This window comes from Carassius carassius, chromosome 10, assembly GCF_963082965.1.
Source record: "Carassius carassius chromosome 10, fCarCar2.1, whole genome shotgun sequence".
NCBI lineage: Eukaryota > Metazoa > Chordata > Actinopteri > Cypriniformes > Cyprinidae > Carassius > Carassius carassius.
This window is the reverse complement of record NC_081764.1, coordinates 27,474,141-27,500,968: the sequence shown is the minus strand read 5'-3', so window position 1 is coordinate 27,500,968 and position 26,828 is coordinate 27,474,141. Positions and strand designations below refer to the sequence as shown.

Sequence of the window (26,828 nt, the reverse complement as noted above, 5' to 3'; positions counted from 1 at the left end):
CAATACTAGCATAATAAATAGAAAAATCCAACATAGCAATTTCTATATTTTCTTTAAATAATGCACAATTAAATATTCACAAAGAACTATAATTGTTTTGACCTCAACAGCGCAGAGAACAGTAACATGTATCACGTGACAGGGTCGCGTCTAAGTATAAACATTTTTATACATAATGCCACGTAATAACTTGCCAACTTAACAAGTTTTAGACACTTAATTAAAAAATATTATGAAACGTTAAAACAGCAGGATTATTATTTATATTTTATGCACTATTGGTCTACCCGATCAATCAAACTTCTAGGACGCTGTCACCTGTTTTGGGTAACCCCTATACTTTCTTATTAACAAATACTTTTCCTATTTTATTTAAACTCCTGACATTTTTCTATAGTTTAAGTATCTTTATTGAAACTGTCTAACCTCACTTGATGCCATGCCCCCAACAGAAAGCTCGAAAAAGATTGGCCACAACTGTCCAATTGGAGCTGCAGCACCGAAAACCAACAATCTGATTGGTTCCTGGTGGCGCGAAAATGATCACATGGTACTGCATGTCGCGCGAAAACTTCTGAAACAGCGGCTCGTGTGCTTCTTGTGCTAGACGGGACGAGAGTACATTTTTTGTTATAACTTTGTAATAACAGTTTATTGCAAAAATGGATCTTATGGAACATGGAGCAAATCCGAATGCTGGTCAGATGATCAAGGACGAACTGGCGGAAAAATGCCAAAAATTATTCCAGGCTTTCTTGGAAGAGTGAGTAAATGAGCTGTCCCTTATTGTTCTTCAGCATCACGAAATGGTACACTATCGGTAACCGTATTTAATTATAACAATAATACTTATAAATCATTAACTTTTAACGATTTCATGTTAAACTAACGTTACATGTATATATGTATACGAAATTATATAATTATTATGTTTGCTTGAACAGTATACTTGTGCACGTGAACATGCCTTTTGTGACACATGCACGTGTGATTTGTATATTGTATTTTTTTGTGATCAGAATTTTCTAGTAATAGTTTTGTGTATGGTTCCGCAGGTTTCAGAATAGTGATGGAGAGGTGAAGTACTTGAGAGACGCAGAGGAGTTGATCCGGCCGGAAAGGAACACACTCGTGGTCAGTTTCACAGACCTGGAGGGCTTTAATCAAGAACTGGCAACAGCCATCCAGGAAGAGTTCTACAGGTGTGAAAGAATCGCTTTCATACATTGTTTTTGAATTTAGCCAACCATATACTTTGCTGTGTTCATCTTACTGTTGAGTAATGTAATTATTAACGCTTAAAACATTACGATATAACCCATAATCTCAGATGTGCAGTTATTGTGTAGTAGTGTGTGTAATATGAGTATGTACTGAAAATTGACGCAAACATTCTGCACAGGCTTTGACTGCTTTATGAAACTGATAACACATTGTTTTTACCTGCATGTAGAAAGAAAAACTTTTGGTTCTGTTTTGTTTTAGACTTTACCCCTTCCTGTGCCATGCTGTGCGTAATTTTGCTCGGGATCACGGAGAAGTTCCTACCTCAAAGGAATTCTATGTTGCCTTCCAGGATCTACCAACTAGACACAAGTAAAGAGAATTATAAGACACTGTGATGACTAATTAATCATTCCAAACGAAAATACTGTCAATTCTGAACAGATGCCTTCCTAACTAGTGTGCTCCTGCTCTGGGTTCCTTGCAGGATCCGTGAGTTGACCGTGGTGAAGGTTGGCTCACTTGTGCGCATCAGCGGCCAGGTTGTTCGTACTCACCCGGTTCACCCTGAGCTGGTGAGCGGGACCTTCCTGTGCTTGGACTGTCAAGGAGTGATAAAGGATGTGGAGCAGCAGTTTAAATACACTCAGCCCAGCATTTGCCGCAACCCTGTGTGTAACAACCGTAGACGCTTTCTCCTGGATACAAACAAATCCAAATTCATCGACTTCCAGAAGGTATGACAGGAAGGGGTACATTTTTATGTTCTTTGGTAAAACCCCTTTCCTGTCATAAAAAGGTAGAGAAATTACAGTGCAAAGCATGTATAGGTAAAGTTCAAAATTCTGTTTTGTAGTTGATGATGTCACATCGGTAAGGATATTTTTCTGTTGGCTAGACTTTTAGAAAATTTTCTGCCAAATATTTTCTGCAACACACAAGTAAAGTGAACAAAAAAGGTATTTTTTTACATGGTAATTTGCAATTACAAATTTTAAGAAATAAATGTTAAGTTTAAACTTAAAAAATAAATAAAGTTCAAATGTAATAGCTTTGGCCATTCATATCTGAAGTGAATGGGGAAAAATAATTAAATCGGTAAATATTGAATATAAAAAGGTGATTCAACAGATGTTTCTAATGTCAGTTTCTAAGTGGCATAGGGCTGAACAACTTCTGTTGTTTATTTGTGATATTTCTAATAAAACTTTGCAATTTTGATTTAAAATGCAATTAAAAAAAGCTCGAGGTTTGCTGTGCTGGTTTTTTATGGCTGGCCAAAAATGTTATGATTACCAGTACATATAATTTAAAATAACAACAATTTATATTATTAAATAAAATATGAAACAAAAAATATTACTATTGTTATATTTCACCATCAATATTTTCACTTTGAAACAAAGACCACATATGTTTATGTAATTAAATCACAGTCTCTGCAATTAGATGACTGCATTAAGCCATATTGCGACTTTGGCTTTAATCGTACAGCCCTATATAGGAAGAGCCAGGAAACAATATCACATGCTTGAATGTTATATTTTTAAAACTTTTCCTATTCTGATGCACTCTTGTCAGGATGATTGAGGGGTTGACATTTCATCATACTAGCCCTGTGCCATTGTTGATTGCTGTACTGTGTTTTAAAGTGTTATGAGGGTATTTAGATGTTTTACTTAGATGTCTTGATTCCAGGTACGCATCCAGGAGACACAGGCTGAGCTGCCACGGGGCTCCATTCCTCGTAGTATGGAGGTGATCCTGCGGGCTGAGGCTGTGGAGTCGGCACAGGCCGGGGACAAATGTGACTTCATTGGCTCCCTCATTGTTGTGCCAGATGTATCCCAACTGGCCACACCAGGTACACATCTTTCATCCAGTCAGCCCTCACTGATATTTATACAATTGTTACAAGTCTGAAGATGCAGTTATGTTTGTTTCAGGTGTGCGTTCCGAGACTAGTTCTCGTACAGCTGGGGTGCAAGGTTACGAGAATGAGGGACTTCGTGGACTTAAAGCACTGGGTGTCAGAGAACTTTCCTACAAACTTGCATTTTTGGCATGCCACGTAGCCCCCACCAATCCCAGAGTAAGAGTGAAACCCACCATTATGGCATGAAGGTCTCATTTTCTGTTATATCAGATTATTTTAATGGGATGTCTCTGTTTGTAGTTTGGCGGGAAGGAGATCAGGGATGAGGAGCAGACGGCAGAAAGTATCAAGAAACAGATGACGGTCCAGGAGTGGGAGAAGGTGTTTGAGATGAGTCAAGATAAAAACCTCTACCACAACCTCTGCACCAGCCTCTTCCCTACCATTCACGGTTAGTCACTATGAACAACAATATGTCTTGCAATCAAAATTAGGGATGTGCGATATTATCAGAAAGTTATCGGAATCGGCCGATAAAGGTTCAAAATGTAAACATTAGCAAAAGTTGATTTGAACCGATTTATGCCGATATGCCTTGCCGATTACACAAATAGCTCACATGTGCTCAGGGTGTGCTAGCGCTAAGATCATGTCAGCAGTGTGGTCATTCTTGAAGCAAACTTTTACCTGAATCATGATTACATTCAATGGTTTGGATTGCCGCATTTTGAGAAAGTATGTACAGAATGACACTCCAGAGTAAATAGACTTGTGACTGCAGCAGCTAAAGCCTCCCCTGGGTCCTTATGCCCTTCTGATAAGACCTTATTGAATTAGGCCTACTTGAAATAAAATTTAAAGTAAAATATGCAAATAACATTAAAGGGTTAGTTCACCCGAGAATGAAAATTTGTCCATGTTCTACTCACCCTCGAAGCATCCTAGGTGTATGTGACTTTTTTTTCTTTCAAAATAATCCAATCAAAAGTATATTAAATATTGTTCTTGCTCTTCCAAGCCTTTTAATGGGTGTAAGTGGGTGTTTGTTGTCAACTGTTCAGAAGACGTGAAATAAAGTGCGCTCATCTGTAATAAAACGTCCCTCAAACAGCTCGGGGGGGTGAATAAAGGCCACCTGTAGCAAATCCATGCGTTTTTGTAAGATAAATATCCAGATTTCAAATGTAATTAACACTTTTTTTTTCAACTTCTGCTGACTGTGGGGAACTGGAAGTCGTGCAGGCGGGTGTTGTAGTTCGTCAGTGTGCGTGGTTAGTGACGAGCACGGAGAGAGAACAAAACAAAATGCTGACAGTTTTGTTCCTCCATATGAAGCCCAATTTCCCAAAACTTTGATGCTTTAAAAAATTCATAAAGATATTGTAAAATTAATCCATATGAACCAAGCAGTTCTGGCACGTCAAGCAAACACATTTTAGCTGCTGTTTACCATATTTGATGTGCTCTGTGTATGTTATATGTGTCTCTTTATAAGACTTGGATTAAATTGCTTGATTCATGTGGATTTCTCTTAATGATTTTTTTTAACCCTTTAAAGTGCTATTTCTTCCTGATCTGTCCGTTGAAATTACTTTTAGTCGTGTAACCAAATGTAGTTGTGTCGACCTGTTAATATAAACAATCATATGTGTGTGTGATACAGTAAATTTTTATTTCTGATATGGAATCTGTTGTTTTCAGGTAATGATGAGGTTAAGCGGGGGATTCTGCTCATGTTGTTTGGAGGTGTTCCCAAAACCACCATGGAGGGCACATCTCTGAGAGGAGACATCAACGTCTGCATCGTGGGAGACCCCAGCACTGCCAAGAGCCAGTTCCTTAAGTAAGACTTATTCATCTTTTAATTATTGATTATTCATGAACAGGTTCAAAACTATAGGATAGAACAGTGTTTTTAGAGTTGGAATTATAGAGCTAATAACTTGCATTTCAATTATTAGAACGACATTTCAAATTGGTGACGTTTTCTTTCAAATTGTGTTTAAAGATGTATTAGTTCTCACAGTTTGGCTGTTGTTCAGGCATGTTGAGGAGTTCAGTCCCCGTGCGGTCTACACCAGCGGGAAAGCCTCCAGCGCGGCCGGTCTCACAGCTGCTGTGGTGAGAGATGAGGAATCACACGAGTTTGTCATCGAAGCCGGAGCGCTCATGTTGGCTGACAATGTGAGTTATCTTTACAAATGATTTGTGTAAGACCCTTGTACATTCCAATATGTTTAGTCACTGAAATCCCTGTTGATTTGATATTGTTGTCCATAGGGTGTTTGCTGCATTGATGAGTTTGATAAGATGGAAACGAGAGACCAAGTGGCTATCCATGAGGCTATGGAGCAACAGACCATCTCCATCACCAAAGCAGGGGTCAAGGTAAGGGTCAAAATGCAGATTTATAGGACACATATTCGCATTTGTGACATATTTTTTGTACTAGCAGTTTGGATTAAAAAAAATGTGATAAGGTAATTATTTGAGGTGGATCTAATATAATGACACATCCAGGTTTTTTTTCAGCGGTGAACATTATAGGGATAGTTCACCTAAAAATGAAAATGAAGCCATGATTTACTCACCCTCAAGTCATCCTCAGTAGGGCTGGACGATTATGGCCTAAAATCAAAACCTTGATTAATTTAACATTTTACCTCGATTACGATTAATGAACGATTATTTTGTTTCTGTTTTGTTTTTTTGCCCTCATAGTTCACTGACAAGGTTTGTACTGTAAGTAGGGCCGTAGCTGGGGTTAGCAGGGCCCTGGTGCAGGTTGTACCAGTGGGCCCTATTTGAAAGTGTTTAATTTGTATGTTCGTTCTGTTTATTTGTTTGTGCTATTTACACAGTGTTTAAGTTTTTTCAAGTTTGTAAGTTTCCAGGTACAGAAACCGAATAATTAAATGTAAAATAGCACTGTAAAAATTAAACATACAGTCAAACCACAATTTATTCAGAAACCTTCAACATTTCTCACATTATCAGTTTATTTGCTATAGTTTACAAAATGGTAATAAAATATGACAAGAACTCAAGAGTTAAACTGTCAGAATAAATTCATCTTGATAATATCAGATAACTTTGATAGAAAGATATGTAATGGATTACACCGAGCACAGTGCGAGTAACCAGCTGCTCAGTTCAGCTTTTCAGCGTCTTGTGTTTGAATGCTTTAACGTTTTTTGAATGGTTAAATTGGCAAGTGGCAAGGCTTAATAACACGTGAAAATGATACACTGATCTCTGTTTCATTACAGTTTATACATATGTTTTTCGTCGCAAATGTTGATCTGCCTTCAAAACACCTGGTAAAAAAGTTTCGCGACATCACTACGATCACTACGACACACCCTTTATGGTATTAGTTTGGCTTTTGTTCACACAGTGCTCATTCCGGGACTAAACCCAGCAATGTTACAAGTAGGGGTGTGCACGGATAGTCGAACATTCGAATATTCATTTTGCTCTAATTATTCGATAAATAAAAATGATATTCGAATTTTGCAAAAAAAAAAAAAAAAAAAAAAAGGTTCACAATAAAACCTAATTTGGTCACTTTCGGTGATTCTCCACGGCATATTTGAAGATGTATGCAAGCAAAAAAAAATAATGAATGAAACGCGTGGAAAATGCTAGACAAGCCGCTTTCTCCTTCTTTCCATTGCCAAGCATCAATGACGCGCTCTATCCATTAAGACGCAGAAATTTCAGCAAAGGATAAATGGATTTGCAGCACAAAAAATCGCTTTCAGTAGCTCTGCTACTAAATTTATTTCAAAATGGCAATCCATATACAGCTATGATCAGCTGTTCCTTCATCTTGGCTGAGCTTTCAACGTTGTTTCGGGAAAGGATGAAGCTGAATGGTTAGTTCTTGTCACATGACCCCCGGTGCGCTTGCGGCATTCTGAAAAGTTGAGATGTTTTTAACTCGATGAGGTGCCTGGAAAAAACGGGCACGTCGCACCGTCGCTTCCATTATGAGCCCGCATACCACGCGCCTACTTTGGAAATAAAGAACTTGAGAGCGCAAAAGAAGCGATATGTGTACGGCCCCTAAGAACTGCGGTCTTCTACAGTGCTTCAAATATGCCGTGGAGAATCACAGAAAGTGACCTTGTTGCGGCATCTCTCAAGCACGAATAAACACCGCTAACTTGGAGAATGCAGTGAAAACTCCTCTTCTCGCGTCTGCCCTAGACCCTCGGCACAAACATCTCAGGTTTCTCAATAAAAACATGAGAGAAGTAAGAAAAAAAAACTTTTTTTAACATTATCAGAACATTTTCCTTGATGCGAGTGGTGCGGATGCTGCCGCCTTCACCAATGATGAAGAGGATGCAATGCCCACTCGTCGGAAAAGGCTGAGCCAGTTCTTCAGCGATGATTACAGAGAGTCCAGCCGAGATGAGTGGGAACAGTTCTTGCTGGAGCCATGTATTCCACCAGATGAGGATCCCATTCAGTTGTGAAACGAAAACACGAAGCGCTTCACAAAACTTATTCGCTTAGCACACCGTTATTTGTGAGTCCCGCCAACTGTGCCGTCAGAGCGTGTTTTCTCCACGACCGGCCTTATTGTTAACAGACTAAGGAGCCGACTTTCCCCCGATCATGTTTAAATGCCGTATTTCCTAACAAGAACATATAAAACAATAGAAAAAAAGTAAAAAAGATTTGCTGGCAGTTTAAAAGTTTCAAAGTTAAATGTAGGCTGCGTTCTACAATAGCCTAATTGCTGCAGGCTGCCTTACTTTTTTTTCTTTGTTCACTTTTTTTTTTTGCTTTTAATCTATACTTTTGTTTGTTTGCACACATTGTTAAAGGTTTTCAGCTACAAAACACGATCGGTAATGTTCAAGCTTATTGTGTGTAAGCTTTTTCAAAATGACGGAAACAATAAATGTTGCTGAAAAATAACGTCTGTCTCATTAAACTTAATTTAAATAAACGAATATTCGAATATTCGTTTTTTGTGAGCTCAAATATTCAAATGTGATATTTGGGGAAAACGCCCATCCCTAGTTACAAGGTCCCCGACCCAGGATCAATCCCGGAATCAATCCTGGGATGTGTTTGCATTCACACAGAAGGCCACCCGCCAATGTTCCGCCAATTTTCTGAGTCCAACGTGCAGTTGGGGCTCTTGACTTTCTTATTTTAGACAAATACAATCAAAGTTATATTAAAACATGTCCTGGCTCTTCCAAGCTTTATAAAGGCAGTCAATGGTGGATTTTGAAGCAAAATAAAGTGCGTCCATCCATCATAAAATGTACTCCAAATGGCTCCGGGGGATTAAAAATGGCCTTCTGAATTGGTGCATTGGTGTAATAAAAGTATCCATATTTCTGTATAAACTGTAATACCATAATTATACCATCATACAAGCGCACACTATCGTTTCAACAGGTATATTGCATAACCCTAACCATAATGGTTGTTGTATTTTATAATAGTTCCATAAAAGATTCTATTTTTTTGTTTTGTTTAAATTGTAGGCCACTTTGAATGCTCGCACATCCATCTTGGCTGCAGCAAACCCAGTGAGCGGGCGTTACGACCGCTCCAAATCCCTCAAACAGAACATCAATCTGACGGCACCCATCATGTCACGTTTTGATCTCTTCTTCATCCTGGTAGATGACTGCAATGAGGTATGAGCAGACAATGCCACAGCCTATGAAGATGATTGTGGATACAGCAGGACGTTGTTAGACTGTTAGTAAATCCCTCGGTCTCTCCCTTCAGGTCACCGATTATGCCATAGCCAGACGTATAGTGGATCTCCACTCCAGAATTCAAAATTCTGTTGAACGTGTCTACAGTCTAGATGAGATTCGCAGATACATGCTGTTCGCTCGCCAATTTAAGCCAAAGGTGAGCGACAGGAAGATTTATCTTCATTCTTCATGATGTAATTAGGAAAAATTATATGCATACAAAAAAACAGGCAAAAGCTTTTGTAGAAATGCTTGAACCAAAAATATTTTGCTCGTTTTTGTGTGTTGATCCTTTTTTTTTTATGTACTGGTGTTTGGCGGTAGGCATTTGATCTCATTGTCACAATTTCAGCTATTTCTTAACTGTGTCTCGATCTGTGTGTGTGTGTGTGTGGTATCAGATCTCAAAGGAGTCTGAGGAATTCATTGTGGAGCAGTACAAGCGTCTGAGACAGCGGGATGGCTCCGGAGTCACTAAATCAGCCTGGAGAATCACAGTTCGCCAGCTGGAGAGCTTGATTCGTCTTTCTGAGAGCATGGCAAGGATGCACTGTTGTGATGAGGTGTGTAAGAAAAAAAGGGAAAGACTAAAGCATGATTTTTGTGTCCTGAAATCGTTTTGGTCAGCTAATCTCTGAAATAAATAGCAATGTTAGTTAAAAATGTTAGTAACATTTTATTACATTTTTACCCTCATGTTGTTCCAAACCTGTAAAACCTCCGTTTATCTTTGGAACACAGTTTAAGATATTTTAGATTTAGTCCGAGAGCTCTCAGTCCCTCCATTGAAGCTGTGTGAACGGTATACTGTCCATGTCCAGAAAGGTAAGAAAAACATCATCAAAGTAGTACATGTGACATCAGAGGGTCAGTTAGAATTTTTTGAAGCATCAAAAATATATTTTGGTCCAAAAATAGCAAAAACTATGACTTTATTCAGCATTTTCTTCTCTTCTGTGTCTGTTGTGAGAAAGTTCAAAACAAAGCAGTTTGTGATATCCGGTTCCCGAATGAATCACTCGATGTAACCGGATCTTCTTGAACCAGTTCACCAAATCGAACTGAATCGTTTAAAACGGTTCGCATCTCCAATACGCATTAATCCACAAATGACTTAAGATGTTAACTTTTTTAATGTGGCTAACACTCCCTCTGAGTTAAAACAAACCATTATCCCGGAGTAATTCATGTAGTCAAACAGTACACTGACTGAACTGCTGTGAAGAGAGAACTGAAGATGAAAACCGAGCCGAGCCAGATAACGAGTCAGTCTATTGTTCGTTATCTGGCTCGGCTCGGTGTTCATCAGTTTGATTCAATAAACCGGTTGAAGAAAACGGTTCACCGGTTCTTTTGTGCCCGACGTAATGGCATCATTGGCGATGATTGCCCTTGATTCAAGCCTTCAGTTTACCTGGGCTCATAACATCAGCACAGAATCAGTTCAGAATCAATCACCAAAAGAATCAATTCGGTTCAGATGCTCTGTGTGTCGGTCTGCTTCACACTGAATCACACAACACATGCGCATAGGGCTGTGAATCTTTGGCAAGGCAGCGATTCGATTCGATTACGATTCATAGGTTTTCGATTCGATTCAAGAACGATTTTTGCAAATTTAGAACGATTCAATTCAATTCGATTCACAATTAAATTTGATTTGATTCGATTATAACGATTCGATTCTGCATTCTTTAAGTGCATTCACGGGATTATTTAAATGCTTCTACTAAATTCTTTAAATGCTTAGTCAGGAGGCAAATTACAGTAGCATTTATGGTTAGAGAACCATAGGTTAGAAAAAAAAAAAAAAAACTTTTGTCCATTGTTAAATGCTAGTTTAATGATGCGACATGGCATACGTAAAAATGTATGTAGGCCAAGTTTTTAAAAAAGAGCTTAAAGAGTATTATGTATAAGCTAACATTTTGTCACACCAGGGGCGTAGCCATAATTTCAGAAGTGACAGAAATGTCAAATACAATCATTTCTTGTACGTAGCCTATATAATAATAATAATAATTATTATTATTATTTTTTTTTACAAGGAATTATCTTCTTTTTTAATTACTTTTAATTAGCTGTAATAAATCAAATACACTGATGGACAATAATCAATCATTTGTAATCGATATTTTTTTCCTAATGGCAATTTTATGATTGTTTTATATACTAGGCTACATTTAATTAGCAATTATTTAAATTTTCTGCACAGAATAAGGTAGAAAATATACTTTATAGTTTCTGTACTGTAATAAATGTCAATTAGCACTGCATCATTCAATTGTTTGTGGGTTTTTTTTAGTTTCATCAGTTCATTCTGCTTTTATTCGGTTTAGCTGCAGATATAGCCTGGCACGTCTATGAGAGCGAGATCGCTTCTCTTTCAGTGTGAGAACGTCTTCATCTCTATTTAACTTTTCCTCTCCATCAGCGAATGATTCTGAGAGAAAACGTGCCAGATGTCTGTTTGCTAATGAAACAAACGTTACTTTCATGCATCTGATTATCAGATAAATCTCGCGCTCTTATTTCAAGGTCGTTGTTAATGCTGTGGTTAATTTTAAAAGTTTCCTTCGTATATTCGGTTCATCCGCATTGTTTAAAAACATTTATCATTCAATGGATCTGTGCGTATGATTTAGACACTTACATTTCTGCTCCGTCCATGCAATAAATACAGCTGTCGACGGCTTCGGTAACTCCGTCGGTAAGATGCAGAGAGCCATTGACAAACTACAGAAAAGTAAAACTACTTCACGTTAGCATTACTGGCCACGAGTCCTATAGATCACACGTCAGCTGCGTCAGAGACGAACGGAGCGCAATCCTGTGACAGTCTCAGTCGGTAAACAGTGGAGCGCGTGAAGGACAGATAAGAGGCACGATTCATGAACACTCTTCAAGGTCTCCATTAATTCGTGCGTGTAGTAATTTAATGTGTATACATTTTGAAAGCATTGAATCGCTATAGAAATCGCGATTCATTCGATTCTTAGCATTTTGAATCGATTACTGTCCAAGATCGGTGATTCACGATTCAAAAATCATGTTTCAAGATCGATGCATATGAATCGACAGGGTTTGTAATCGATGCTTCGAGAAAACGAGTGAATCGTTACACCCCTACATGCGCAGTATCATCAGCTCCTCGGTTCTCGAATCGGACACGTCTGACAGAAAAGGTTCTTGACTCGTGAACGAGTCAGTCTATTATTCACTATCTGGCTCTGTGTTCATCTTCAGTTCTCTCTTCACAGCAGTTCAGTCAGTGTACTGTTTGAGTACATTAATTACTCCGGGATATTGGTTTGTTTTAACTCAGAGGGAGTGTCAGCCACATTCAAAAAGTTAACAGCTTAAGTCATTTGTGGATTAATGCGTATTGGAGACGCGAACTGTTTAAAACGATTCAGTTCGATTTGGTGAACTGAATGATTCGTTCGCGAACCGGATATCACAAACTGCTATGTTTTGAACTCTCTCACAACAGACACGGAAGAGAAGACAATGCTGAATAAAGTCGTAGTTTTTGCTATTTTTGGACCAAAATGTATTTTCAATGCTTCAAAAAATTCTAACTGACCCTCTGATGTCACATGGACTACTTTGATGATGTTTTTCTTACCTTTCTGGACATGGACAGTAGACCGTACACACAGCTTCAATTGAGGGACTGAGAGCTCTCTGACTAAATCTAAAATATCTTAAACTGTGTTCCGAAGATAAATGGAGGTCTTACTGGTTTGGAACAAAGTGAGGGTGAGTTATTAATGACATAATTTAGATTTTCGGGTGAACTATCCCTTTAACATAGAAACTTTAGATTTTAATTATGTATTTGTAAACGTTCTAAAATGTGAAGCTATTTAGTAGTTCATGTCTCTCAAAAGTCAATCCATATCAATTCACCAAATTGTTTCAGTTATTTCTAAAGGTCCTTGAAACATACAACAGCAATTGAACCAAAACCCAGAAAGACACTCACTGAGCAAACAAGTGTGACAAACAACAGGATAAAAATGACAAGCAATTTTCTCTGTTTTTCCAACTAAATTATCTGTTATCTGTGAAAAGCACACTTTGGTTCTTCCGCTCTCTCTCCCTACAGACACACACTTGCACACAGAGACAAAACATACACATACCAAAAGTTGTTGTCAGCACTGCCCCATGATTTATTTATTTTTTTCAATGAAATTGTTTGTAAGTGAAAAGCTAAAAGACATTTCTTAGTAGTAAGGTGGAACAGTTTCGTTAGTAGAGACACAGATTAGAGACATTATCATCTTGGGGATACAGTTTTTTTTTCAATAATTCAACAACATGTCACCAGTTATTCCTTATTTCTGTCTCGCTGTTTCTATCTTTTAGGTTCAGCCAAAGCATGTCAAAGAAGCGTTCAGGCTGCTTAATAAGTCCATCATTCGGGTCGAGACTCCTGATATTAATCTGGATCAGGAGGAAGAGGAGGCCATGGAGGAGGAAGACAACAATCAGATGAATGGTACAGTAATCCTCTGTTTCTCTCTAAATTAAGTCATTTTGAGAAATCAGTCTAGTACAGCAACCAACGTTTATCAACTAGGCGCCCCAATATGTCTTATTTCAATTGTGTTATATTATTCTTACTTAAAAGAACAGTGCACCCAAAATTGAAAAGCTGGTCATCATGTCGATCCAAACCTGTCTAACTTACATTCCTCTGTTGAAGAATGTTGGGAACAGAAAGTGTTTTGTTATCAGCATTCCCCAAAATAATGATCTTTTACGTTCTACAAAAGAATGCAAGTTATACAGGTTTGTATCAACATGAGGGTGAGAAAATGATGACAGACTTCTCATTTCTGGGTGGAATATGCCTTTAAAATGCTACAAAAAACACAAAATATGTACAGTGATAAACTAATATCGTATTTATGTTTTTTTTATTACAAAAGAAGTACCAGAGGTATATATAAGCCTAGATAGAAGGGTCTTGGAGTCAAAAAGTACCATTGATTTAAACATACTTCTGTTTTCTTGCTCTTTTTAGGGCATGATGCAGATAACGGTGTGAATGGAGATGTTAATGGAGAAGTGAATGGTCATGAGCACACAAATGGTATTAATGGTCATGGAGTCAACGGAGAAAGCACTAAACCTTCACTGCGTCTGTCATTTGGGGAGTATAAACGCATTTCTAACCTGTTGGTGTTACATCTGCGTCACGCTGAGGAAGGTGAGCACTCTGTACAAGCTGTAATTTCAGCCATTATTATGCGCTTTTAACAATACTACAACATGACAAGGTCAGACAAACACAGCCCACAGGAATCTAATTTGTATTGTGCCATTTCTCCTAGCCGAGGACGAGACCGCACTTAAGAAGAGTGAAGTAGTGAACTGGTACCTGAAGGAAATCGAATCCGAGATTGATTCAGAAATGGAACTCATGAATAAGAAGACAATGATAGAGAAAATTATCTACAGACTGGTTCACTGTGTAAGGAAACGGTTTCATGTGATTTGAATCTCTTTTCTGTGTAATTTGAATATGTTGTGTGGAGGCTACATTATGCATTATAACAACAACAACAACAACAAAAAACCTATTCACTTTTTTCTTCATCAGGATTATGTTTTGATTGCGCTGACACAGTCTGGGCTGAAAGGGTCTGCCGAGTCCAAAGGAACAGAATCTCAGGAGGAAGACGTTACGCTGGTGGTCAACCCCAACTACACATTTGATGACTAGACTTTTTTACCTTTACATTCTCTGCTCTATCAACTCCAGATAAGAGATTGTTGGATAGATGGTGATCTGGAAGTGGCGGTGTCCCTCTTCAGTCTCTTCTCTTTTTGTAAATTGCTTCTGCTCTGGTTTTAGCTGTTTCCCCACTGTTTTTGCATTGCTTCATAAGGATGGCTATTATCTTAATTTTAAGAGAATTTGTGACTTTGCAAAAACCAGCTCTTTGTAAATATGTTTATTTTTATTCTAGAACATGTTTTAGAACATTTCAGAATGTTAGTGATGGACATGCATAAAATGTTTTGCATATATAGTTTATAATGTTTTATTACAAGTTGTGTTTGTTATGCAATAAATTTGAATACATGAATTTGTCTGCTGAAAAAACTAGTTTTATTTTTTTTAAAGGAACATTTGCATATATTAATAAATATATAAACAAAAAATGTAAAATGTCTAATTTTGGCTACACTTAAGTTTTTTATATACATATATATTTTAAAGTTTACAGTACATTAACTTAAAATTAACTAAAACTTATTAAATAAGTCGAAAAAAGCAACTGAAATATTAGTGGGGTTTATTTTGTTTTTTATTAAATTATATGTAAGCTAGGTATGTAAAACAACAAAAAAAGATGTAAGTGTAAATTTTCACTAAGAAATCCCAAATGTATTCATTTTTTATTCAAAGTACAGTAACAGTGTTTTATCATGAAACCTTCAAAAAGAAGAAAGGGGAAATTAAAACAAAAGGGAAGAGGGTAAATAATTTACAACAAATAAAAAGTCGCCAGGGGTATTAACGTTCAAAACAAAGATAGGATATATATATATATATATATATATATATATATATATATATATATATATACGTTACTCGTATAAAAAATATAAAAATCAAATCTAACGTTCACAAGCTTTCAAAGTTCCTACAGCTTTCTAATTAAACGAATCTCTGAAACTGTCGATATATATATACTTCGTTTCAGTCAACGAAACCATATAATTGGGTTTCCTATTGCTAAATTTACACTTATGAAAGTGAAATTTGGTCAGCAGTCTGACCAGTAAAGTAATCAAGTAAAAGTACTGTTCCTCTTGGTCAGGATAGAAAGTGAACATCTTCCCATAAGAGTAAAAAAGTGTCTCTCAACAAATGTATTTTTGTTCAATGAGCGCGTCAACAAACCACGTGAACGCGCGTCCTCTTCCTTTCACAACAAAGATGGCTGCGTCCTGTCCGAACCCGATGAGGTCGACTTTGCAAGGTAGGTACTAGGTAAACATGTTAACATATAATTTAATAATAAATCATGCCACATCTGAAGGAATTGACTATACATCATCATTTTTACTTTTGAAATATGATTCTAAACCACTGTTACTATTTTACATTTCTGCTGAATTGCCTTGCGTGCACTTTGATAGCTTGACATGCACATAATAAATGAATGCAGCAATAATATACTGTACTTGTCAACTGATTAAATGCAAACAACTTTTCAAGATACATTTGGCTAATGAGAACTCTGGGAAGATTAACTACACATGTACTCAGAATCTCGTATGTAAGAGTTAAGATTGGATGCCACTACTTCAGGAAATCTCAGGAAATCTCATCAGTCTACATGATCAATAAAAGCATAAATGTTTAAAGCTATAACGTTAGGAACGAGGTCATATGTGATCACAGCCATGCTGGTACTTAGACCAATATTGCTTGTGTACAACACCAGTTCAGGTTTTGGACTAAAGCATCTGCCGAATATAAAATTTAGTATTATCCATATCTATGTTGTTACTGAATGGTATTTTAACAAAACACTATATATGTGATCTAGTAGTAGCTCAGTAAGGTAAGGATGCACCTGCATGAAAAATAAATGTGGGCTTAATGTGATTATACATTATTTAACATCCTTTTTTCAGGTTTGTTTAAGTTATCAAATAAGACATTGTGGAGAAGATCTCCCTTTGAGTCGAGAGCTGCCCCTCTCAGACTGCAGGAGAATGTTTTACACAGCTGAGCTCTACACTGCGGACATTACGCTTTACAAACCATCACCAAGACAGAGTCTCCAAAAGTTATGAACACACAGAAAGCAGCTGAACCTGAAAATAAAACCAACCAACAAAAAAACAAGGAGAAGGAAGAAGAGGAGGAAGGTAACAGGCCTGAGTACATTCCCAAAAGAAAGGCCAAAAATCCACTGATGAAAGTTGGGTATGCATGGTAAGTACTGTCAGAATAAACCAGTATTGAAAAGTATTTCAGACTACTGACACTGAGATGTTTTCTTCTAGGATGCTCGGCCTGCCTACTGGAATCATTGGCTTTATTCTGGCAAAGAGACAGGTGGACAAGAACCGACTGAAGCAGCTGAAAATCAGACAGAGAATGAAGAAAGCCAACGAGGGAGATTACGAGAGAGAGCGATATACACCAGCCACCAGGATGCAGTGAAAGCTCTGCTTTCTGAAATGACTCTATTGTGCACTTAACGGTTGGGTTTCCATTGAAACAGTGAGCTGATTTATTATGGTGAATGGATCTTTTGATCTTGTGGGTGAGGAGTTGATGAAGATTTCAGTACAGCCTGTTTGAAATGTTTTATATATTTTGATGCAGTCATCACCTTGCTTGTTCATATGCATACAGAACATTATAAGCAACCACTATTATCTATTAATATCACCTAAATAATACTAATGTTGCTTTTGTTGTCATTATCCTCACAATAACAATGATTACAGAATAGAAACCTTAAACACATTGTTGACCAAAATATGGCATGAGAACACTGTATCAGAAAATACAGGTTCAATTTGTTTATATAACTCAAATATACAACGTTAATGTAGTTAACACTTTTTATGCCTATTTATTCATGGTGTATCTAAACAAAGAAAAGGCATCATTGTACATCACATAATCTGAGACATTTAGTATCAAATAAAAAATAAATTCATGAAGACATTTCCCAAAGTTAAAAAAAAAAATCAGATATAGACTTTTCTATTGTATATAAAGATATCTGCAATAAATACTCTAAATTCATTAACTGGAATACATTTTAGATTGTATGTACACAGCAGAAAAGCTAAACCCTCAACCAAAATGCAAATCTAAATCAATTCAGTAGAAATTTTCATAATAGAGATCCACTTCTAATAGACAGCTTCCATTTCTATGACATGGGACCAAGAACCCAGTATTGGCTATATAATATCACTCATATTTTATCAGAATATATGCATATGATTAGTAAATCATGGAAATTATATTCTTCCCTTATCAGTTGTTCCATTAGTATAAAGCTAGATATTTTTTGCAATTATTTGAGTAGATTTTAGCACGGAACTGGACTGAGAAGACACTGCATAGTGCATAAACATTAAAGCCATTATGATGGTAAAGAAAAGGTCCATGAGCCAGCTTGAAGCTTCTATCTCTCTGCAAATCCAATAATTTGCAGGAGGAAGATGAAGATCTGGACAATGTCAACATAAAGGGAGAGAGCCGCAAACACATACTCCTCTGGGCCAATAGAGAGCTTCCTGTTTCCGATGAGCAGCTGGGTATGATAGGCCAGAAACTAATCATTTAAAAACACACAAAAGTAGATTTAGGATTGAACGAGTAAACAATTTTCCTATGCAGAGCTGAAGTATTCCAAGAAAAGGTGAATTCAATGTGATGCAGTCTATAGACATACCAGAGTGAATGCAATGGCCCCTATTGCTGCATAGAGCATGTGAAGCCATGGGACCTGAAACAAACGGTGAAAAAGTCAGTTAAATGATCAAATGACAATTTCTGTGCAAATACAAGATGCAAACACATGCTTACATATTTGAACGACAGCACGATAGCCGTGATGATGCCAGTCACAAACACTACGATTCCGAGGACACAGAAAAAACCTGAACATTTAGTGAAATCCACCTATAAAAGAACAGAAAAGCATGTTAACACACACATTAACAAAATAATGTAAAGTCACGGAGATGGTGGATATATTATATGTGTAGCCCACCTTAGTCTGGAAGCAGAACACTGTCACCGCAACAGATACAAGAACAGTGATGGCCAGGGCCAGGAAAACTGCCCTAGTGCTATAATAGCTACAAACAAAAAATTACATTGTAATATTCATAATTCTAAATTATTATTAGCAAAATAAACTAAGTATGGGGTCTATAAGATTTTTGTCTTTTTTTTTAAAGAAGTCTCTATGCTCACCAAGGATGCATTTACTTTATCAAAAATACAGTGAAAACAGTAATACTGTAAAATATTATAATTTAAAATAAAAGTTTCATTTCTCCACCCACTGTATCTCATCACTGAGATGAACATATAGTGTGCACCATGTCTCACCTTGCTATATTTCCAGTCATGAACGATAAGGCCAGTGTCTAAACAAGAAAAAAAAAGTAAATATTATACAGAGACTTTAGCATCCTTGATGCAATATCTGCAGCATTACATGTAAAAACAACATTGCCCATTACAGGTTTGGCTACAATCCATCTTAATTCCTTTAGAATGACTTAAAATCTTTCAACTCACAAAAATGGACAACAGGATCAGGTTCCACGGGAAACGCCTCCTAATATGTGTGACAAAGGACAGGGCTAAATTCATTGGTTCACATTACATCTCATGTTTATAGAGGCTCTTTTTGCAATCTAATTTTTAGATTCAGTTATTTTTGTTTATACTGTCTGGTATGATTTTTGTGTCTTCATTCTTACCGTGTCAAAGTACTAAACTACGAGCAGTTAAAAATATCACCACCTGATCCTTTTATTATTTGGTTTATTCTGAAAATGGGGCAATCATCTCACCTGGGTCCCTGACAGCAAACCAATACGATGTGTGTGACAAAATAGACCGCACTGAAAAAATATATTTCAACAGTCATTCACATTCTTCTACTTCACTACATTTGTATTCTCATTAAGAATGTCTCATTCTTACTATGAAACCCAGTAAATGGCTGGATTTTTCCTCACAAACGCTCCTACAGGTTCCCTGTGTGAATAAAAACACGAATGAAAGTTTAATGACAAAACCTACCTGAACAAGCTATATTTTGTGTGAACACAAAGCACAGAAAGTAACCACACCCCCCTAACAGAGACTCACACAAATGTGAAAATAGCCACGATGGCAGCTGTGACGATAAGCTGAGAAGCGAGGATCAGATAAACCTGCAAGACAGAAAGACCATTTTCCAAACTCATCCATTCAGAAAAATTACTTTCCATTATACACACACAAAATCCATTCATCTGAAACAACGACTGAGTAACATTACCATTCAAATCTATCTTACTTAATTAAGATTATGCAGATTACAGAAGAATGGTTCCTTACTTTCCGTATAAAAGAGTGACGGACACTGATATCGTCGAATCCTCCTGTTGTGGTAAATCCTTCATTGTCTCCTGTAACAATCATGTGTTCTATGAAAACTACATATACATCTACAACATCATTCACATCAGTCTGTGTAAATAACCCATCATATAACTGGGAGATTCTTCGACCTCTGGCACAGAGGATCATAAACCATTACTAATACTTAAACTATTTCAAAAGATAACTTTCCTGTCCCAATAAAGGGTTTTCCAAGTTAGTATATTTGCTTACAGTGCCATTGAATAGCATGCCTGTGAAGAAAATACATGACGTGATATGGGAAGAAAATAAAGAGAAATCAAATATCACTTGCAAAACGAATATGCTTTGATTTTGTGTCATTTTCAGTTTTGTCCAATTATGCACAAAGTGTGCAAATATTAATTGAATTGTGTACTGCTAGCTTTGAAATGAGCAAATATGGCATAGAAAACCAAAGCGAATGAATTTTTTTGTAATTCTCTTAGATTTTTTTTTTTAATGTCACTATTAAACCAATAAATGATGAGATGTGATGGGAATTTTCATTAATTTCAGAAAAGGAAGTGAAAATTTCTCATGAGACGAGATGCATGTTTGTCCACTGTGTTAGTGAACAAATTTAATAAACAAGTGAGAGTTTGAAAACTGTTAAGCTTATTTTCTAAAAGTTCCAAAAGTGCTCATAGTAGAAATGCCCAACTAGGGGGCTAATATACAATCAAAATAAACCCTGGTCTCATTGAAGAGCATTTGTGATAATGGCAGCTGGCTGTCCATTATCCTTCTACTTAGCAAATAAATAAATAAATGGACATTTTAATGGTTTTATTACATTACGAGAAAGAGACATGAAACTACCACAGATATATACGTAGGCATTCAGTTGTCAGGGACAACAGTGAATTATATAGTGTCATTAAAATTAGAATGCTGCGACAGACCAATCAGAATCAAGTATTCCAGAGAGCCATCTAATGAATCACCACATCACTTGCCTATCAACACTAATCTAGTTAGAGCTAGCCTATAGGGACTGCATTACCAAAAATGGTGACTTCAGTTAAGATTCAATACCATTGAATATGATGGCCTGCATATGATCTGCTAAAATTCAATTTCCTGAACAATGGATTGTTTAAGTAAGAAACCAGATCCTAAACCTAATCAGCAGGCCATTAAATATAGTTCTTAAATATTTCAGGACCATGACTCTATGATAATAAAAGTAAAAAAATTAAGGCTTACAAGATACTAGAAATAATAGTCTTACCTACACCAGGAGGAATGACTGGCATGACAGGTAGACTTGGCGGGGAGTATCTCGGAGGCTGTCCAGGGTATGGATCATTGGGCTGTGGGTAAGGTGGCTGTCCCGGGCTTGCGTTGAAGCCATATGGGGGGGCAGAAGCAGGGTAACCTAATCCAGGCTGAGGGTTAGAGAGCAGCCGGGAATCATCGTAACTCGGAGGGAAATCTGACCTTGACATGCTGCTTTACCACCTGTTGGGTAGATGAGATACCAAAGTGACCATTTGTGCCACTAAAGTGCAGAAAACACCCAATATATCAATGAACAACATTATTGATTTTGTAATAACTTCTCTATACTAAACAATCAACCTAATTACAAAATTTGTCAGTGGTGTTACTGGTTCTCACTTATTCAAAAATTATCGTTCTACAATTTAGTTAATGAAGTGGATAAAAAGCAGATAAAATCATTCATATAGTACAGCAAGTGTCAGAAATTCAGCTCTGTAATGATTCATTTTTTAAAGATCACGTTTTTCGTTTTTTTTTTTGGAAACTTTGTGTTTACAGTGTGCAATATAACATGTGTTTATGTTTCGCGTGTAAAAAAAAAAAAACAGTATTTTTCACACAATTCAATTGTCTGTATACCTCTGTTTACACTGTCATAAAAACGGGCTGATGACTTCTTTGTTCTGTTCTATAAAGTCCCTCCTTCAGAAATATATAACGAGTTCTGATTGTGCCAGCGGTTCATATGTTGTGATTCGACAGCAGATTAGCGCACGCTGCCCTCCTGGAAACGCGATTGGGCTAGTTTTGGAGTAGTTTTGAGAAGCAAGTGGGCAGGATTTGTTTTGAAAACCTGGCAATCCTGATCTGAACGCACGTGCTGGAGATCACTTCTAATCACAGAACGCCTTTACTGATGAGATCCGCATGAAAATCGCATTCGATTTTTTGCACAGCCCTACCATCTAGTTAACAAAGCTAAACACCGTTGCCCTTTGTGTAATAAGTTACAGAAACTGTTAAACGCACCAACTTAAATAATAAAATACACTTACCGGTTGTGGTCCATAAACAATGCCTTCTCCAGACAAAGAAGGAACTGCTCCATCTTTCAAGAATAATCTTTGTGCGAATCCGCCATTAAACTGATTGAGATTGAGGAAGCTGTCCTCAGCAAAATGTGCTGCACATAGTTTTACATGTGGATTATAATTTTTCGGGAACAGAGTTAAACATAATTTGTAACCATTGATCTCGAAGTACAACGCCCCTGGGAAGCCCAAACAAAGATGATTGGACTCCGAGATGAAAATAACAGCATTTCGACGACATGGCGACAAACACAAACGCAACTCTTTCTCTTCTCCGTCGGAGCGCAACAAGACCACGCCCCCTTTTTTTGTGTATTCCTGTGGGCGGAGGTTAGTCAAAAAACGGTTTTAGTGACGTCATTACTGCAGGAAGTAGAGGGATGTAGTCCAAACTGGTCGTTCGATGTAGGCGAATTCTGTTAAATAAAATATCTTGCTTGGCATTGAACTTTGAGCTTTAGAATTTTACAGATATCATTTATACTTTAACAACAACATTACACACTAACTGAAGTTTAAAACATGGCATCACAAAGAACGGGACCTTTAAAACTATTCAGACGGAAATGTAAAATGATTTCAATAATTGTGGACAACATTTCTCCAGGAGCACTAAACTTAGAATATCCTTTCTGCCTTTTCCCATTAAGAACTATTATGTGGCTGTGTAGGGGTTTGAGAGGTCCAGATGCACACAACTGATTAGTAGACATAAATTAACTCCGTGACTGCACGTCTACTCATGCTGCGTTTTAAAAGGTTTCTTTCCATTTTAATCCTTACAATGACGTGCATGAAAGATATGAACTGATGATTTTTTGGGGATCTGGGAGTACCAAAGCTTCAAATGTCAAGTTGCTATTTTCACGCACACAGTACTGATCAAAGAAAAAAGCACTAACCAGTAACCACACTTTAAACAGTCTTCCTGAAAACAGCCGACAAGGCACAGCCCATGAAAGGCCTTACAGTGAGGGCTGTAGTTGTGAACACACATAGTTTTTCCTCAGCAACTATGTTTCCTTTGTTCAGGTTAGGGAGTGACATTTTGAAAATTTTATTATAATTAGAATTTTTTTCTGGCATGTGTAAATACATTATTTGTGCACCAGGATCATTACTTCCTGTTATCAAACAAATGTAAAGCAGGTCACTCAGGACCACACAGTGAGGTCATGTGACTCACAACTGTTAAGGAAAATCTTATACAACCCAATTCAAAGTCTAAACCGGGTGAATCGGATTGTCATTTAATGAAAGTATCCTGGGAAAGGGCATTTCTGCATTTCATGTTCAAAAAGGAGTGACTGTCAAATTTACTTAAGACAGCAACTAAACTGAGTCAAAGGCCGTTACTAAATGAACCAACATTTTCCAGGATATGTGACAGAACTCCACGAACAATATAAAACCAGGTTTAATGTCACTATTTACTTTCAGACCAAGCATGTGTTAGTACTCTCTATATACCCCTGTGATATGTAAGCTGATTATAATGATTACAAAAACAGAGGGTGCTGTGCAATTCAAGCCAGACTGGAAAAGAATGTCTCCATTCTTGTATCAGTTCAACACTGTCAGTATTACTCAACCATGCTTACCATACATTGTTACATCATTATGTTCTCTGCTAAGCAAGCTTTTATTTTTAAAGTGGGAAAAAATGACACTTTCACTTTCTTACTGGTCCACCCTAGTACTGGAATTTGGCAAAATGTTAGCTATCAGCCATATTCAAATTACTGTTCTACAGAGATAAAGTTACTTTCACGGTTTACTTATTCTCTCTTTTCCTGATAGGGTCGATATGGCACAGTGAATATGTTTTTAATATTATATATGTTTTGAATAGAAAACGGTGTTAATGTAATTGAGCTGAAAAGCAGGCTGTGTTTCAATATCGAGTAAGCTGCCTACTTCCACAGCGGTCTCGGGCGTCATAGATGAATGTGTGTGAAGATGTTTAGCAGGCAGCTCAGAGGATATGAAACACAGACACAGGTGCCAGAAATCCTGTCCCTAAGAGGTCAGGAAGCAGGCAAAGTGTAATCTTATTTTACTACCATATTCATCTGATATAATTTAATCTTTAAATATAGAATCGAAGTCACTTAAGTTATTTACTTATGAAAACAAGCTAAAAGTCACGCTGATAGCTAACTTACTCTAGGGTACTTGAACATATTCACATATTTTGGCCTCACTTCCCCCTAACAAATATTTACCATGTCCATGGTGACCGTGGTTTCCAACAGTACTGGTTATTTTACTACAGTTAAAGCATAATAGATTACTCAATCGATGTAAAAAGCAGCCGATGGTACTTAATGCATTTCAATAGCATGTGATGGTTAAATGAAACAGTGTAACAATCTTACCACGCGCTGTTTGAAATCCAGAAAACTTTACACGATCGATGCTGAAGCTTGGAGGAAGAAATATCTAGCGATATAATCCTTCAACCAAAAATTCGTGAGTTGACGCAATGATCCACCTTCTTCGGTTTCAGTTCAACTAATGTAAATTGTAAAACCAGCAGTCAGCTGACGACGTCAAATATCGACGTTCAGTGTAACGTGCTCAAGATGCTTATAAACCAGCAGGTGGAGTCAGCCTGGAACATTTTGCGTGTAACTAAACATAATTCTCAGAACAAGATAGCTGTTATACAAGAACAGTTATACTTTGGCTCTGAGTAAAACTAAAATGATATCTAAAACATTGTCTGTCTGTTCTCTTTATGTAACACTTCACCTCAAACACTCAAGTAAGAAGTCTGTCGAGGGGTGTTTATGGTGAACTAGACACACCCAGGCTGCATATTTGAGTTCCTGCTACAAGCTGGGTGTGTGCCCATGTGGGTGTGTGCCGAGCTCGTTTTGCCTTACACCTTATGGTGCTAAATTGGCCTTGCTACTTTTCTGCATCAGTATCAGTATCAAACGTTTATTTACCAAATGTACAATATACAGAGCTGGGAGGTAACTACATGTAATCTGGATTACGTAATCAGATTCCAAAAATTAAGTACTTGAAACTACAACCCGAATTCCGGAAAAGTTGGGATGTTTTTTAAATTTTAATAAAATGAAAACTAAAAGACTTTCAAATCACATGAGCCAATATTTTATTCACAATTGAACATAGATAACATAGCAAATGTTTAAACTGAGAAAGTTTACACTTTTATGCACAAAATGAGCTCATTTCAATTTTGATTTCTGCTACAGGTCTCAAAATAGTCGGGACTGGGCATGTTTACCATGGTGTAGCATCTCCTTTTCTTTTCAAAACAGTTTGAAGACGTCTGGGCATTGAGGCTATGAGTTGCTGGAGTTTTGCTGTTGGAATTTGGTCCCATTCTTCCCTTATATAGATTTCCAGCTGCTGAAGAGTTTGTGGTCGTCTTTGACGCATTTTTCGTTTAATGATGCGCCAAATGTTCTCTATAGGGGGAAGATCTGGACTGCAGGCAGGCCAGGTTAGCACCCGGACTCTTCTACGACGAAGCCATGCTGTTGTTATAGCTGCAGTATGTGGTTTTGCATTGTCCTGCTGAAATAAACAAGGCCTTCCCTGAAATAGACGTTGTTTGGAGGGAAGCATATGTTGCTCTAAAACCTTTATATACCTTTCAGCATTCACAGAGCCTTCCAAAACATGCAAGCTGCCCATACCGTATGCACTTATGCACCCCCATACCATCAGAGATGCTGGCTTTTGAACTGAACGCTGATAACATGCTGGAAGGTCTCCCTCCTCTTTAGCCCGGAGGACACGGCGTCCGGGATTTCCAACAAGAATGTCAAATTTGGACTTGTCGGACCATAAAACACTATTCCACTTTGAAATAGTCCATTTTAAATGAGCCTTGGCCCACAGGACACGACGGCGCTTCTGGACCATGTTCACATATGGCTTCCTTTTTGCATGATAGAGCTTTAGTTGGCATCTGCTGATGGCACGGCGGATTGTGTTTACCGACAGTGGTTTCTGAAAGTATTCCTGGGCCCATTTAGTAATGTCATTGACACAATCATGCCGATGAGTGATGCAGTGTCGTCTGAGAGCCCGAAGACCACGGGCATCCAATAAAGGTCTCCGGCCTTGTCCCTTACGCACAGAGATTTCTCCAGTTTCTCTGAATCTTTTGATGATGTTATGCACTGTAGATGATGAGATTTGCAAAGCCTTTGCAATTTGACGTTGAGGAACATTGTTTTTAAAGTTTTCCACAATTTTTTTACGCAGTCTTTCACAGATTGGAGAGCCTCTGCCCATCTTTACTTCTGAGAGACTCTGCTTCTCTAAGACAAAGCTTTTATAGCTAATCATGTTACAGACCTGATATCAATTAACTTAATTAATCACTAGATGTTCTCCCAGCTGAATCTTTTCAAAACTGCTTGCTTTTTTAGCCATTTGTTGCCCCCGTGCCAACTTTTTTGAGACCTAATTAAGTGGCTAATTAAGTGGATAAAAGTGTAAAATTT

At 37.4% G+C, this 26,828-nt stretch overlaps 2 protein-coding genes across 3 annotated transcripts; one reads left to right on the top strand and one right to left on the bottom strand.

Moving 5' to 3' along the window:
• The first annotated feature begins 559 nt into the window (after nt 1-559).
• Nucleotides 560-14,912, top strand: LOC132152047 (DNA replication licensing factor MCM6-like). The gene is made up of 17 exons (XM_059560696.1): nt 560-763; nt 1,056-1,202; nt 1,486-1,596; nt 1,712-1,961; nt 2,923-3,088; nt 3,171-3,316; nt 3,401-3,551; nt 4,802-4,943; nt 5,143-5,284; nt 5,381-5,488; nt 8,614-8,769; nt 8,864-8,992; nt 9,237-9,398; nt 13,210-13,342; nt 13,871-14,056; nt 14,181-14,320; nt 14,450-14,912. Exons 1-17 carry the CDS (start codon nt 663-665, stop codon nt 14,570-14,572), a joined length of 2,493 nt encoding a protein of 830 aa, XP_059416679.1. The 5' UTR covers nt 560-662; the 3' UTR covers nt 14,573-14,912.
• Nucleotides 14,913-17,166: 2,254 nt separating this feature from the next.
• Nucleotides 17,167-25,121, bottom strand: LOC132152046 (protein lifeguard 3-like). 2 transcript variants are annotated; one of them, XM_059560694.1, is made up of 12 exons: nt 24,706-25,121; nt 21,252-21,472; nt 19,955-20,025; nt 19,724-19,788; nt 19,556-19,609; nt 19,423-19,473; nt 19,145-19,184; nt 18,953-18,990; nt 18,609-18,696; nt 18,422-18,517; nt 18,288-18,341; nt 17,167-18,167 (listed from the first exon to the last, which is right to left on the bottom strand). In XM_059560694.1, the coding sequence occupies exons 2-12, from the start codon at nt 21,466-21,468 to the stop codon at nt 18,018-18,020; spliced, it is 924 nt and encodes a 307-aa protein (XP_059416677.1). In that variant the 5' UTR covers nt 21,469-21,472; nt 24,706-25,121; the 3' UTR covers nt 17,167-18,017. The 2 variants fall into 2 exon arrangements, with proteins under 2 accessions (XP_059416677.1, XP_059416676.1); XM_059560693.1 differs by having other exon boundaries at nt 21,252-21,481; nt 24,714-25,116.
• Between the last annotated feature and the right edge of the window lie 1,707 nt (nt 25,122-26,828).